At 36.4% G+C, this 15,545-nt stretch overlaps 1 protein-coding gene across 1 annotated transcript in view; it reads right to left on the minus strand.

The window, feature by feature from the left end:
• Positions 1-15,290, minus strand: part of HOMER1 (homer scaffold protein 1) — a 60,053-nt gene extending 44,763 nt beyond the window's left edge. Inside the window, exons 1-3 of the mRNA XM_050913213.1 lie at positions 15,159-15,290; positions 10,288-10,380; positions 1,654-1,796 (exon numbers count right to left, since the gene is read on the minus strand). Of these exons, the coding sequence (XP_050769170.1) occupies positions 1,654-1,796; positions 10,288-10,380; positions 15,159-15,260 (338 nt within the window). The 5' untranslated portion in view covers positions 15,261-15,290. The remainder of the gene's footprint in view (positions 1-1,653; positions 1,797-10,287; positions 10,381-15,158) is intronic.
• Between the last annotated feature and the right edge of the window lie 255 nt (positions 15,291-15,545).

Genomic DNA, 15,545 nt, shown 5'->3' on the forward strand with positions numbered 1-15,545 from the left:
TTAATTTATTTCAAAGGGTTTTAAAAATTTGCATTTTCTTCAGTAACAGCTCACTAACAAACCTCAAGCTACCATTAGCAAGACAAAACTCTGGTCTTTTGAGAATCATTATGAGAAGTGACCCTCAAAATGCAGAGTTATAGTTGGAAGACCAATTCTAGCTAGTGGTATTTAACAGGACAAAAAACTAAAACCAGGCACTCACACTGCACACGTGAAGTAGATAGAAAAATGCAAAGCACATGAAAGTTTTGTAACCTCTATTCTACACCGTCAAAAATTATAACTGGGTAGTTTCAAAACATATCTTCAGTCATGCTCAATGCAGAGCAAATTGTAGTTACTATATTAGCATACCAGAAAACATATTTACATATGCAGAATGACAGGGGAGATCTTGCAGCTAACATTTAAAAAAAAAAACAACCAAACAACACTACTCATGTGTGGACTTTATCACAACTCCTTTTCACAAAAATATTGATAGAGAATTCCAACACACAAACAGTTTAAATGAACTTGTTACAGAACACTGATAGAGGTGCAACATTTGTAACACTCCTTCAACATGCATATAGCACTCTTACAAAGCACCATTTCTTCTAAAACATGTAATAGATGCACTAGTGACAGTTGAAGTATAAAAATAAACACAATCACTCTGTTAAAAAATTAGTGCAAAAGTATAATTTTTTTCTCATTTGAAAATGTATATTATTTTTTCCAGATACGTTTAATAGTATTATTCTCTTACAAAAACCGAGAAGTCCTGCACAATTCCATCTCTGTTCACTCTGAATTGCATGACATATCTGATGTCCTAGTATTCCCCAACCTTTGATCAAAAGCTCTTAAATTCTGTTTAAACTGAATTAGACAATGTTTAAAAAAATAAATCTAGTATTTTTAGCTCTGTTCTAAGTTTATTAAATGTTTCAGTTACTCTCCATGGTCTCAATACATTATGCATTTTATTGAGAGTGACCCATTTACAATCATTTCTAATAGGTGAGATATATCCACCTTAACTCATTATTTGTATCACTAAATAAAAAGTCCTAGCTTTCTTAAAGAACAACAGAGCACTGCATTCCTAGTGCAACAAATTATAATTCAGTCTGAAGCAGAACTACACTTCTCTCACATTTCGAAAAAAAGTTGAAAAATATTTTCAACTGTCAGAGAACTGTTCAATTAAAGGCTGCTTAAAACTTCATAATCCAGAAGTGTTGTTAACAGTCCCTTTTCTTCCAACAACTTGTCAATGAAAGGCTGACATCCAGTCCTACCAGTCATTTAAAGAATGTGTGCTAAAATAATTTAATTGGAATATTCTATGAAGCAGTTAATTTTACTAAGATCTCAGACACTGAAATAATGCTTCCTGTTAAAGGGACACCTACACTAACCAGTGTTCAAGGGCTCACGTTAAGCTGATTAAACTATAAAGTAACGTTCCCCCAAATCTTATTCCAAGAGATTTTCTCATATGTTTTTTTCTTAAAACAAAGATCATATTGCAAATCTGAAAGCCAGTCTAGTTTTGCGGGGGGGTTGGGTTGGGGTTTTTTTTCACACAATATGGGAGAAGGTCCCTTTAACGAGGAAGGAGACAGGTATCACTTAATCAGGATGTGGGAATGGAATCTGTACCTATGGGTAAATGGCAATGCGTTCTGAGTTGGTTCAGCCCTTGGTTCTGAGTTCTGCGTCACTTCCGGCGTCGCTCTCTCGTCATCTGTCCCGTTAATACTTTCTGGCGTTAAAGGAGACTGAATATCCCCTCCAGCTGATTCCTTAAGTAAAACAAACAAGACATTAAAATTACAAACTGACCTGCTCAGGAAGGCTATGTGCATATAAGCACTAACATTAATTCTTAAACGATACACAAATAGTATTTACGTGAGGCTCAGATTTCCAGCATCCCTCATGGTCATATTTCATCATGTGAATTCAATTTATAAGTATATTACCATAAGATTCACATTATCTTGTACAAAACACAACTGACCTATGAACTATTTGCAAGTATTCAGCCTCCTGCTTATTACAGACCTCTCTCTCTTACCTGGTATGACATTCAGCCCTCATCCTGCTACACAATGGGTGACTATTGACAAGCCAGGATTCTTGTCTCTTACTTTATATTCTAACACAGTGAAATAAACAATTCAGATATTTGTTTCAAAATCTAACTTTCATATTGTTTATTAACCAAAGTGAACAGTGGAAGGGCCACTGGTGGTGCATTCACCGTTCCACCTATGAGCCATCTGTAAAGAACACTTGTTCAGCAGAGTCCTTGCAAAACTTCCGTAGGCATGTTAGCCTGGCCTAGCTCTTGCTGGTCATGGTATCACCTGGGAAGGAGAATACTCCAGCTACATGCAGGCAGCTTCTGCTGTGTAACTGGACACCTGAAAAACTTAATGGCTGCCTCCCAGCAGAAGGTACTGGTGAGGTTTTAATCACCCTTCGTCACGCCAACATGTACATTTATGTTTTGGCCAAACACCATTTGCTAATTTCTAGTTACTGAAAAGTACTTCTTTTTTATACAAAGTACACCCTTGCAGCCCACTCCCTAAGTTAGAACATTATAGGCTTTTCAGCCCCTGTATGTGGTTTAATTTTATTATTTTCTTTCCTACTATACTCTTTTTCAAGTAATGATTTTTGCAGGAGATAAGCAAGTCATATAAGCTAAGTAGCTCATCTTGATTTTAAAATGTCTTAGTAGGCTTTTAGTAATCAAGTGGCAACATTTAACTCTAGGATAGAGGAGTTTCATGAATAGAGTTCAATGGATGTCATGGAAGGGTGTCTATACAGCAGAGGACTGGCTGAATTACAGTATTTCCAAAAGCTAAGCATCTCCTACGGCCACACAGCCTTCTACCATCTGCACGGGGAACACACAAAACTGCTATTTAATGTTATTAAACTGAAGCACAAGCACAGTCCCTGGAAGGCCAGCAGCTCCTCTCCCCAGCTCTTTGACACTCTGCATAGGAAGCTGAAGAACAGCTATCTCAGAAGGAATTATAAAGTAGCTGAAGATGGTCATTATCTTACACGATCAGGGTTTAATTCTGAGCCTCCACTTGTAGCCTTCAACTAGTCTACAAGGACAAAGCTTATTGAAAGCCAATACTGAATCTGATCCTCCATCTATAGGAAATGTTGTCCTTGACTTTGCGACTTAACTAGATGGAAAAACTCCGTTCTTTTAAAGAAAGATCCGGCTGTCATCATCACCTTCCACACCTTTCTGGTGTCCCTTAACCAAAAATATTGTTGTTCAACGTTTCCATTGCACTTTAAGTTACATTAAGCCTTTGCAGCACAACAATTGTCAAAATTTTGCTTTTATTCTGCCATATTTCTCACATACTGAGATATGTATCTCACTTTACAACTTGAATTAGCGGGTGATACAACACTTTAATACTGGCTTCAAGTTCTATTATATTTAGCATTCATCAAGTTATACAACGCACACACACCAGTGTCTCCATTCTGCACCTTTTTATTAAATTCCTACTGATTAAAAAGCAGAAATAATTAGCTTACACTGATTTAATTCCACAGATATAATCTGTTATTTATAATATAAATTTTTTTATTACATGAATGCAAATTGTTACCTACTTTCAGGAAGGATCTTGTTATTTTACACTCAAAACTATTATCTTAAGTGTTAATACTTTAAAAGCCAAAATTAAATCTTGATTTTTACAGAACAATTTTACTGAACTGAAACTGAATTGAAATTAAGTGTGAAAGGAGAGCACAGTTGGCAAGATAATCAGGCAAATGAATTATTTTATACAAACGATATGGTTTTGTCTGTTGTTATCCTCTGATTTGATAAACAGTTTCCACTGACATTAAATGAAAACCTTTATGGACCCAATAGTTTCTCTTATTTCCTCCTCTTCGCAAACTACACTAGATGTTCTAAAAAATACATAGCACACCCTACAAAATCTGGATGGCTTGTATCTTTAAGCTAAAATTCCTACAACAATATTATTAGACACATAAAGCCAGAGCCTTCTTATTAAAATGTTTTAAGTGTGAATGCATAAAAACTATTTCAGCAGAAGAATAATAAATGTGCAAGTTCCATCTACGCTTATTTTTCAGTAAAGCACTTTCATAGACTTCTAATGTGAATGAAATTCAAGTGACAAAAATTAATGCAGACAAGCATCACAGTCTATGTAATACCTAAAGGTTCACTGCCTGCAAATTCATGAGGGGCTGATTTTGTATGTACAAGAGAAGTATCAGATTCTAGTATGTATTTCTTCACCAATAATACAGGTTAATCAGTGCTCTCACACACTCACAACTATCCCTGCCTGATAAATAATTTATTTGCAGCCAACTATAATGAAGTTGACTATGAATAAAGCACCAAAGGCAACAGAAAAAAACACTTACACTGAACAAAATTTTTTTACAAATATTTACAAATAATATGTTCCGATTTTATATTTATTAGAGAGAGTAAAATAATTTTAGAAACTTTTTTGTGAGATGTTCATATGTAATGAAGTTTTTATTCCATACCATTATAGTTTCACACATCCACTCCAGACTTTAGAGAGTTGGGGAAGAAATTGCTGTCAGCTTAAAAAGAGATTTTCACCCTTCCCTTCTAGCTGGGAGAACAGGTTAACTTAGTTTCAACATTCAACTGTATAGACACTATATGGAAAAAACAGTGCTTAAATTGAAAATGACAAATCTTTCTGTAAATCAATGATTTATTTTAAGGCCTGATATTTCCCACTCATGACAGCTACAAAGAGATATTTCATGCATTTGAGAAGAAAGGATTAACAGCCCTCCTGTGATACAAAACCACTATTGTATCATATACAGGCTTTTGCAGGATATTGAACTTTAAGTCACTCGCCAGTCCTGGACTTACACATGGACTGAGGATTAGTATTTTTCGACATGACAAGTAAATGTGAGAGTCTGACTCAGATATATTTTGCTATTTAAGAGTTTGTCAGAGATCTGCACTGTCTAAAGGAGCTCTGGCCCTACTAATGAGTATGCAGGACTCCAGTGATGGCAAGCAGTATCAAAATGACAGTGCCTACAATACATAAACTAAACATAACAGAGGGGAATTCATCAAAAGATGCCTTAAATTTCAAAATCTTATAAACAAAACTCATGCACTCACAAGAGAGTCTTTAAAGTAAAACAAGCAGACTTCACAGCACAGTTCAAGTCACCTTTTAATGGTGACTAAATACAGAACAGAAAAGGAGGAGTAGGTGGTTCTAAAATCATGAAAAAAACAAACTAATTCCAGCTTGTTTTCTTATTAAGTATTATACTGTTTTCTCATTAAGTATTCCATACACTTCCCTGGCATTGCTGTTCTTCATAGTGCTTCTGTGTTCAGTAGTGACTGGCAACGGCCTAAGTCTGCCAGCTACTGATTCAGACACCATAACGCACGTGAAACATTTGTTCCACTACAGAAATTCACATAACATCCCAGAAAGTTACTTTTTCCACAAGCTTTGTAAGCAAATTTTGTACTTCTACAAAGAAAAAGCCAACAGGTGATAAACCATGACCATTTTGCCAAAACCAACTCATTCCTTGCACTAAAAAATGTTGTGATTCTAAAACTTTTCAGGCAATAGCTATTCCTAACAGTCTGCATAGGAGGGGCTCAGAATCACAGACAAGACTATTTTGAGTAAATTACTCACCACACAATTTCAGAAATTAACAGAGGTCTTAATCTGAAATGACCAGGGTCAAAAGAAATATCTGAGGACAGATTCTTGCTTAGAGAAAAAGAACTGAGGTTCAGATTCCAGTTGGTCCTAAGACTGATGAGGTGAGACTGCAAACCGCACAAACTGCTCTATTTGGTTCTGTACTTGAACCTAATTAAGGTTAGTTTAAAAAAGAAAAAAAAAAAGGGTGGGGGACACAGTTTTCAGGCTGTTGCTTCATGCAGCTCAGTGAACTCCAGATCAAAGTGTTGCTCTTTCAGTGCATAGGCAAGCTTGTAACTGAAAATAGGACATGGGTGGCTTGTCACTGTAAGATCCATGAGCTTATGACATGAGCAAAATAATTCCCTATATTAAAAGATGGGTTGGGGAAATAGGAGATGGCACAACAGGGGAGCCAGTATTTTAGTTTTATATAAACAAGATGAGAGCATTGCAAAGCTTTATTACCTAATGCTGAGTTAAAGGGACACACCAGATGGGGTACCTACATGCATAGGTGGTCTCAGAAGTACCAAAATAGACAACTTCTTTCTGGACCAAAGCCTCCAGACATACCAGATATAGATAAAGTGTGTATTATTATATGAATCCATCTCAATACAGATGGGTCAAAAGTACAAGTTCTCTGACACAGAAACAATGCTTTCCTCTTCATTTCAAGAAAGCACCGTGCACTCAGTGGGACTTACACATAACAAAGCAGCATCTCTCTTGTAATTTGTTGGTCCAGGCCACTGTCTCTGGACAAGTTAAGTTCTTTTTACAGTCAAGGTAAATGGTGATTTTATATATTATCTGATATTCTGGGAAATTAAAGCAATGCCCGCTGGTAAATAGGAGAACAGGCAGTATTAAAGAAACAGTAAGAATGCAGAGTTTAAAATTAGCAGCAGCATAGCTTAGGGGAAAAGGAACTCCTCCTATTAAGTAACTGCAAACTAGGCTATGCATTGTTTTCTTTGTACTACGTGTTTCACACACACACACACACACAAAAAAAGCCAAAGAATACATGCCATCAGATGAAACAGTATATCCAAAAAATACCCAACACAGAACAACTACTTCCTGGCCATTGAGGCACTTTTCTGGTGGAAATATCTAGCCAAATAGTACTAATACTTTGCTAAAGCTCATAACACCTTAGAGAAGCAGCCTAATTTCAGTGGACTTTAGATAAGATTGTTCTTAAGTTTTAACATGGCTAACTCTGGTAAGTAGTTGAACTACAAATACATGTTCTATTTCTGAGATATTTCTGTTGTTCTCTCTTGTTTTCTATTTCTCCTTAGTTTCACAACAATTTTTTGCAGGACATTCAGAACTGAAACTCATGCATACCAGTAGTATTTGCAGGGTTACATCAAACAATAGTGAACAGCAAATACCTCATGCAGGGTTTTGTTACACTAGTTGTAGAGATTTTTTAATAAAGATTCAATCTGTAGGGACATACTGAAAGCAGAAAAAAGCACAAGTACTTTTTCTCTTTTAGAAGGAGAGAGTGGGCAATGTACCATATCCGGTACTTTAATTAACTGGTAAATAATACCAGTACCAAGAGAAATATAACATTTTATTTAAGTTTGTGTTGTGGTTTAACCACAGCCAGCAACTAAGCACCACACAGCCACTCATTCACTCCTCCCCCGCCCTCCCAGTGGGATGGGGAGGAGAATTGAAAAAAAAGTAAAACTTGTGAGTTAAGAACAGTTTAATAACTAAAGTAAAATAAACTATAATACTAACCATAATAATGAATAATAATAGTAATAATGAAGAGAAATATAACAACAGAAAAAAAAGGAAAAAAACCACCAAGAAAAAAAAACAGTGATGCACAATGCAATTGCTCACCACCTACTGACAAATGCCCAAGCAGCGATCCGCCCCTCCCGGCCAACTCCCCCCCAGTTTATATACTGGGCATGACCTTCGATGGTATGGAATACCCTTTTAGCTAGTTCGGGTCAGCTGCCCTGGCTATGCTCCCTCCTGGCTTCTTGCACACCTGCTTGCTGGCAGAGCATGGGAAACTGAAAAATCCTTAACTTAGGAGAAGCGCTACTTAGCAACAACTAAAACATCAGTGTGTTATCAACATTATTCTCACACTAAATCCAAAATTAACTCTATCCCAGCCGAAACCAGGACAGTTTGACATGTATATTTTCCAGTTTTGATATGCAGTATCTTTCTACCTATTATTAATTTAATAGAGAAGGATATCTGCAAGTCCAGGACAGCAGAGGGATTGACACTTGTAGCTAACTGGGTTACCATTACAGAGCTCAGGACTCACACGCTACCTCCCAATGTCTTTCCTGTCAAAGCTTCCTAAAACGGCCAGGTTCCTGCAAAGTCTTGACTGGCCACTGAAAATATCTCCTTCCTCTTTTACTCTCCCTCTCTGCAAAGGATCACTATGCAAAAGGGAAAGAACTGTAAAATGATTGAGAAAGGCAACACTTGAATTATTTGCCTTGCAGCCACTTTTTGGCAGATGATCAAAATGACAGCAACTGCTCCTTCAAACGTCTCTGGGGTCCCACCTTCCTTCCCTACTACCAAGCACCCATCTTCCCCCAGTCATAGATCTCTTTGAATGAGCCCAGCACCATGGAAGTGCTGCAGTTTGCCATGAAGCCATCACTTCTCATCTGCTCCAAACTCCAAAGTTCCTGATTCAACTCCCTTCTCTCTGGGGAACTAATGAGAAGTATTAAATATGTGAAGACTATTATGCTGATGTGTCAGCACTTGCACTAACTGTATCTTTCAGAATAATATGCTAACTTATCAACACAGCAAAAAGCCAAGAGATGAAAAGTAAGGCCTGAATATGAAATTATTCCTAAGTGTGCAGCAATTAAATTGCAGCTCTCAACGTGCATTATAGAATCGCTCAAGGTAACATTTCTGTAACTGCCTACAGTATAAAATGTTAGGTTCCAAGTATAAAAGGAAATCTGTACAGGAAAATGAACAATATTAATAGCTTCTATAGTTTAAGAGAAAGCTTTAACCCTGGGCAGCTGCTAGGCGAAAGCATCGTGTCTCTGAGTAGTTCAAATTTATGTCCAAACCAAATAATAAGTCACTCCATTCGACAGTGTCAGATTTAACTTCTGAGTCCAGACTACTAATCAACATGTCAAAAGAGAAGCAGAATAATTGTTTTGCCTATAATATTGAGTAACTAGAGGCCTGGCTGAAGCACTTCACTGTTTCTAAAGCCAAGTGTATATTAGGTTATTATACTGAAATACCTACTTCCATTATCTCTGTGTTTATTTATGGAATTAATCAGAAATTTAGAGACAGTCAAGAAAACTAATTAAAAAAGACTGCCTTATTTTTCTCCTGTTACAGTAGAGCAGGCAGTTTCCCCTTAATAGAAAACACAACCTAGCACTTGGGCAGAATGCCTACTGGGAAAACAACATGAGGTTGGTTCATTGTGTATATTCTTCCGGTTTCCACTGACTTCTCTTGGAAGGACACCAGATGTAGCATTCTGGTGGCAATAAAACTATTCGTACAGCATGTTGCAAACTGCCTGCCATCCTTGTTCCATCAAAGATCAAGAGCACATTACAGTGCAAAGCACCCAAGAGATGCACTGATTCAATGAATGAAGACTCCCCAGAAAAAAGACGCAGCTGTATTAATCCTACTTAACTCAGGAACCCCTGCTGCAGTTTTAAAGCTGCTTCATCCTCCAAGAGAAGGAATTACCTTTGTCTCCACTACCGCTTAAAACAAAGCAAAGAGCTACACACAGAGCCAGAAACACTGGGCGGGGGGGGTGGGAGTGGAGGGGCATAAGAGCCTCATGCAATTTCTTTTTTCAAAGCAAATTTGAAGTACTCGTTTTCAAGTAAATGAATTTTAGGCATGACTAATATAAATGTGACTATATTAATTTATCCTCCTGTTAGGCCTATATTAACCCAGTTCATGTTTTGAGATACCTTTTATAAACTCTTCTTTTACATCACGGCTAACTGTAATAAAACTCCAGAACCAGCATGTGAATCTGTCATCTTCCCTCAACACATTTCACAAGTGAATACTACACGGTAGGAAATAAGTAAAAATAGTTTGCTGTTTTAACTTCAAGTTTTGTTATGATTCTTCTATAAAAGTCCTTTACAGTGCACCACCTGAAGTTTCATAGACACGATAAGAAAAAACACAAAAGGTGTTTACTATAGATTTACTTACATAACTGCTCACCATGTTTACTCATTTTCTGGGAAAAGGTCAAAGAAAGGAACGGGAATAAACAAAAGGCCAATTTTATTTTAAAGCAAGTCCCTTTAACACTTCTATAGTGTATGTTAAATGTGTTCTTAGACTTCTTGACAGTTCTAGCTGACTGTTGAGAGGATTCAGGGTAACTGGGAAGCACCCCATTCATTTTTAATACAATGTGTGTATAAGACACAATACAGTAAGTAGCACAGATATGAAGTACTAGGCTTGAATCAATGAGACTCACTTGAGAGGGTGTACTTGTTAGTTCCATCTTTTCTTGGGATTTTTCCTTTGCTAGTCGTGCAGCTTCTTTGAATTCCTGAAATTTTTCAGCAAACTGAAGGTACATATGTTTTAAAAAAAAAAAGGAAAAAGAGAAAAGAGTAGGCGTGAAGTAGTACATTACAGGCAGAACAGAATGCTGTACTTAACATTTTACACAGTCAAATTCTGTTAGTAGAATTTTTAAATTTTTCTCCTTATTAGATACTCATTTAAGTGAGTTACATATATATACCTTTCAGTACCTTTCAGACATAAGGTACACTGTTTATATGTCAGGAAAATTATGATGCAATGAAGTTTGATCTGTTGCTGATGGTGTTAAAAACCCTCACCTCAGAGATGGCTAATAATAGTGACAAGCTGCCTCACACAGCAGCTTTCAGATTCAGGTTTTACTCTCCTTGTGACAACAAATGATCTGGTTCTGAAGCCTATTGTGGTCACTATTAGCCTAGAACTTTCAATGGGCTTCATTCTTTCACGACTGAAACAATATTGATTTCTTCCCAAACTTAACAGCATTTATAATTTCAATAGCTAATTAGGAAAGCAACAGTGAGAATATTGAGTCAAGTCCATTTCTTGAATGTTCATTGACATCAATCAAGTTAAAGAACAAATTCATTGAACTAAACACTTGCATATACTGAACACTAAATTCAAGAATTGCACATTGAATTGCCATATGAAGCTTGATTTCTATGCTACATGCACCTCTTCCAGAAAATAGCTAAAGCAGCAATCTAGAAATACATGCTCCCTTAAACTTGAGAGAGTAAATCAATTTATTAAGAATAGGGCCTAGTTTCTCTGGCTAGAGAAAAATTTGACTTCATAGATCTCAGCTTGACACTACACTAATTGCTGTAGTAGCCAAGCATTTGTTTCTGTTTCCTACTGCTTTTATACAGAACACGATGTTATTATGATCAGCTTAAGACTGAAATGATTCTGCAAAAATACTGGAAGCTTCACCAACAGCTTCTAAATCTCTCCGGCAGCAGCATACAAAGAAATTGGTTTGCACTGCATGTATTTAGAAGGGACGAAGGCTACCCTTTGTGTGACACAATCTCCTCAACTATTTTCAATCAAAACTTCCCTTGCTATGCAAGACCTTATTGTCTTTAAACTTCTTCTCCTGGTAGGCCATTAGTATTTGAGGAAATACCATTTCTCTCCACTTGTATCCTATATTTCACCTGTCAGGTTATTTAAAAGTATACGTTTCCTGAATATAGGAGGAAACAAAAGATACCACCCTGGAAGTCTAATCCAGCATCAAAAAATGTCTCAGAACAGATGATAGAATTGGCAACAGATCACCCGAACTAGATGATACTTATTTAAGATTTGTACATAGACCTCAAAATCTGATGGGCAACCTATTATTTAAATCAGCTTTAAGACCAGAGGATTGGTAAATGGAAAACATGATGCTGAGGTTTAGAATAAATGGCTGAAGACATACAAGGCAGTAAATATGATCTTCTGTATCACAGTGGCAGAAACTGTAAAAAAATATGTAATAGATAAATAGATAACATTCTAAGAAAGAGCCAACAAGGCTACTGTAGTGGAAATTTTCACAAATTTACTAGAATTCCTTGAGATAGTCAGGTGATGGATAATAGCAATCTCTTGATAAAATTCCTGAATAACAAAGATGAGATCTCATAGTATGAAAGGACAGGTTCTCTGGAGGATCAATATTTTAAGGAAAAGATGAAAAATTGTGCAGGGAGACTACAAGAGGCTCTTACACGTATCTGTGGTGGCTTTGTGACATTTAGCATACTCTTAAGTTATGTGGAATAAATCAGGTCAACTAATTCAAAGGGGTAAGACAGACAGCAAACCTGAAAAGGAATATTTCTTCTTATACATCAGGATACTATCAAAAGCACAGACTTATATTCTGAATGAGAAAGTTGTCTCAGTTTTTTCTGAAAATCATGGGACATTCTGTTCCTCCTACTGCAGCAGCAAGAGGGACTCTGCTAGCAAATCCTGATCCTGTGAAAGGAATAATCTTCAACATAGGAATCATATGTCAGGTATCACTGACTTCTGATGGAACAATCTTGAGGTGAATTTGTGGTCTAACATATTGAGAAAAGATCTAATGAAGACAAATAAATGTTTAACTAATTTTCTTATACTGTTTGTATGTGAAGTTGATTAGAGTGCCATTATTTTTCTATCAGATATTCTCAACTCTGCTAATTCTCTGTCACAATAATTGTACAGAAAGAGGTTACCGCCCTTGGATTCTACCCTAGTAATTAGTTTAGGAGGACAAAGGCACACGAACCAAAAACAAATAGTCCAAAAGTCAAACATTTACTATAAGCTAAGCAGACAACTATCTGAGAATAAACAGTTTATTCTATCTGCTCTGATTATTTGCTTCATTAACCTGTTGAAATCAGTCACAGACTAGACTAAGTTTTTTGTGGTTGCAGGCTGTCTTTTGCTCCCTGGAACTTGAAATATTTCACTGGAGCCAAGAGACACTACCGCAAAACAAATTACATACATTGATAAATCAAATACAGAAAAGAAGTTCCAGAATCAATTTTTAAGGCAACTTCTAGAAGCAACATGTTTCTGAACAAATCCATTAATACAGTTTATTTGTTAGCCTTATTACTAATATCCAGTAGTACCTTGAGCCCTAAATTAGACTTCATATCCTACCAGTGCCAGGTGTACCAAACAGTGCTCTGGTAAACCTGCCTACAATGCCAGTGCACAGAAGTGAGCGTTAGTAATCTGAGCAGACAGAAGACAAGAAAGAGAATATAGATGTGATTTCTCTGAAGCTACACAGCAGATCCAGGGTTTCTAATTCAGCTTTTCTGATTCCAAGACCAACATATGTACCAACTCTAGTGACTGAACAGACTGTAATCTAAAGAAAAGTTTCCTTTCCCCCATCAAATATGTTTGTTAATTTTAAAATAAACGCAAAAAGTTTTACCTTCGTGAATTTTAGTAGCAACGATCAGCAATTTCAACTCACATGAATATCAGTTTGATAACTAAGACATAATACAACAGGAACAGTTTGCTGAAAAGGTCCTGAAGATTCATCACCATAACCTTCAGAAAAGGTCTGTGACTTGGTATTTTTCTCAACAGCTTTGCGTATTCTTTGTAAAACACAGCAATCTGAGTAACTGCTAATCAAACACATAGCTAAGACAAAATATCTACTGTAGCTTTTCAGATTATTTTTTCAACAACAATATAAAGTTTTAAGCCAAAGGCATACTTAAAACTCTTAGACATCCGTTCGAGGGCAGTGAAAGAATGGGATTGAAACAGCAGTAATTAAGAAGGCAGTAAGCACCACATGAGGAGAGCAAGAACAGAGTCAATGATAGGACAGATAAAAAACCCAAAATATTTTCACTGGCAAGGATAACCTAGTGTTTAAAGTCAGGCAAACACAGAGTGTGCATGACTACAGCATGATACTTTGCCTCCAAAGAAGTATTCTGTGATTAAGGAAAACAAGCTAGCCTATGAGAGCGCTAAACTAAATTAGTATTTATGCTAAATCCATTGAATTATTAAGAATAGTTATTACCACGTTGGTAAGCAAGTGCCTCTACGACATACACACCAATTTAAGTGACAAAGTTTCCAAGTTCACTGAAGCAATGATAGGTGCACAAATGCACATGCAATATTAGTATCTTTCAGAATTTCCTGTGTTTGTGTTGCTTCATGGAAATGAAAGCTATCTGATTATGAAAGGAAGAAATCTTACAAGTGTAACACTTGTCCAAATAAAGCAGATGTACTGATTCTCATTGTAATGGTTTTCTAACAGGCCCATGCTTATCCTTGGGTAGTGACAATTACTTTCTCAAAAGGGCTGATATCATTACTTTTTTTTTTAAATAACAAGCCAATCATTATTCCTTATTTAAACATCTACTATACATTCCCTTTTTTGCATTTGGGTTTCCAGATCTTTTGTATACTTCAAAGATGAAAATTCTCTGCTTAATGTAGAGACATGTTCTTAAACTGAACTGAAATTCCTCATCTGGAGAAAAAATGACACTGGCTTGTACAGGTTCCTGGACTCATCTACCAGCGTAGTATCAACAACAATAGGTAGTGTAGAAAGGGTGGTCAGAGGAACCATACCATCACTTTGAGAAACAGGAGTTACTGCTTTCCTCAGAATAAGGTGCACTTCTCTCCTGCACAAGTAGACCAGAAAAAAACCCTCACATATGGCACAGAATTTCTTTAGAAAACATTTCAACTTTTGTATACCAACAAGTAAATGTAGTTTTCTTTTACATTGAATATATTTCCCACTAGCTTTACTTTAAGCCTGCAGATGTTGAAGTATGTGTAATTTGATGCACTACATAGTAGAAAAGTGAAAGTGAACATGGCTTAAAAGACAAAAATGCATCTGAAGACTACCAACAATTTTTTTTCTAGGAGATCTAAATACAGAAGAAACACTAAATTGACTACTCCTTTAAATTCTATCATGAAAAAATGTAATGGAAGAACAACTTTAAAAAAAGAGAAACCTAACAAATGAATAATTAGAAAGCATTAACAACATACACTGTGATAGCTTAAATCTCCTTCCCTTCCTCCATCATTTAAAAGAAGATTTGCAGGTATCACGCTTTGTCTTGTCTTTTTACATTATAAGGATTGATACAGAACTTTTTTTTGTAAATTATTTTTACATAACAACAGTAGTGACCACTGAGTCAAGATACAATGAGCAGGAATCAAATATTCTTACGCCACTTTACTAGCTGAATAGCTGCCACTGGTCATACTTACTTTTGAAAGGTGATGTTCAGATGAAAATCCCAAGCCATAGACTGTATTCGCCCTGCTGTCTGCCCACTGGCCAAACTTCTGGGATGTTTTAGTAAATGTCATGTTGGGGGTGATAGTGCTATTTATTATTGCCTGGAAAAAAGTAATAGTTGTAAAAAAGGGGTTTTGTGGTTTTGATTTTTTTTTTAAAAGACTAGTCATAATTGAAAATGCCAGTATTGTAGTCAAGTATCTGTGTACACTGAATGAGACACACAGTGGGAACTAGGGAACAGTTTTCTAATTCAATCACAGCTAAAATTACAAAAGCGTATTTTCGCATACGTTCTGTAAAAGGAACAAAAGCTGGGAGGGGGCACCTGTTCACAATTGCAAGCAGTCATTTAG

This window comes from Gymnogyps californianus, chromosome Z, assembly GCF_018139145.2.
Source record: "Gymnogyps californianus isolate 813 chromosome Z, ASM1813914v2, whole genome shotgun sequence".
Classification (NCBI taxonomy): domain Eukaryota; kingdom Metazoa; phylum Chordata; class Aves; order Accipitriformes; family Cathartidae; genus Gymnogyps; species Gymnogyps californianus.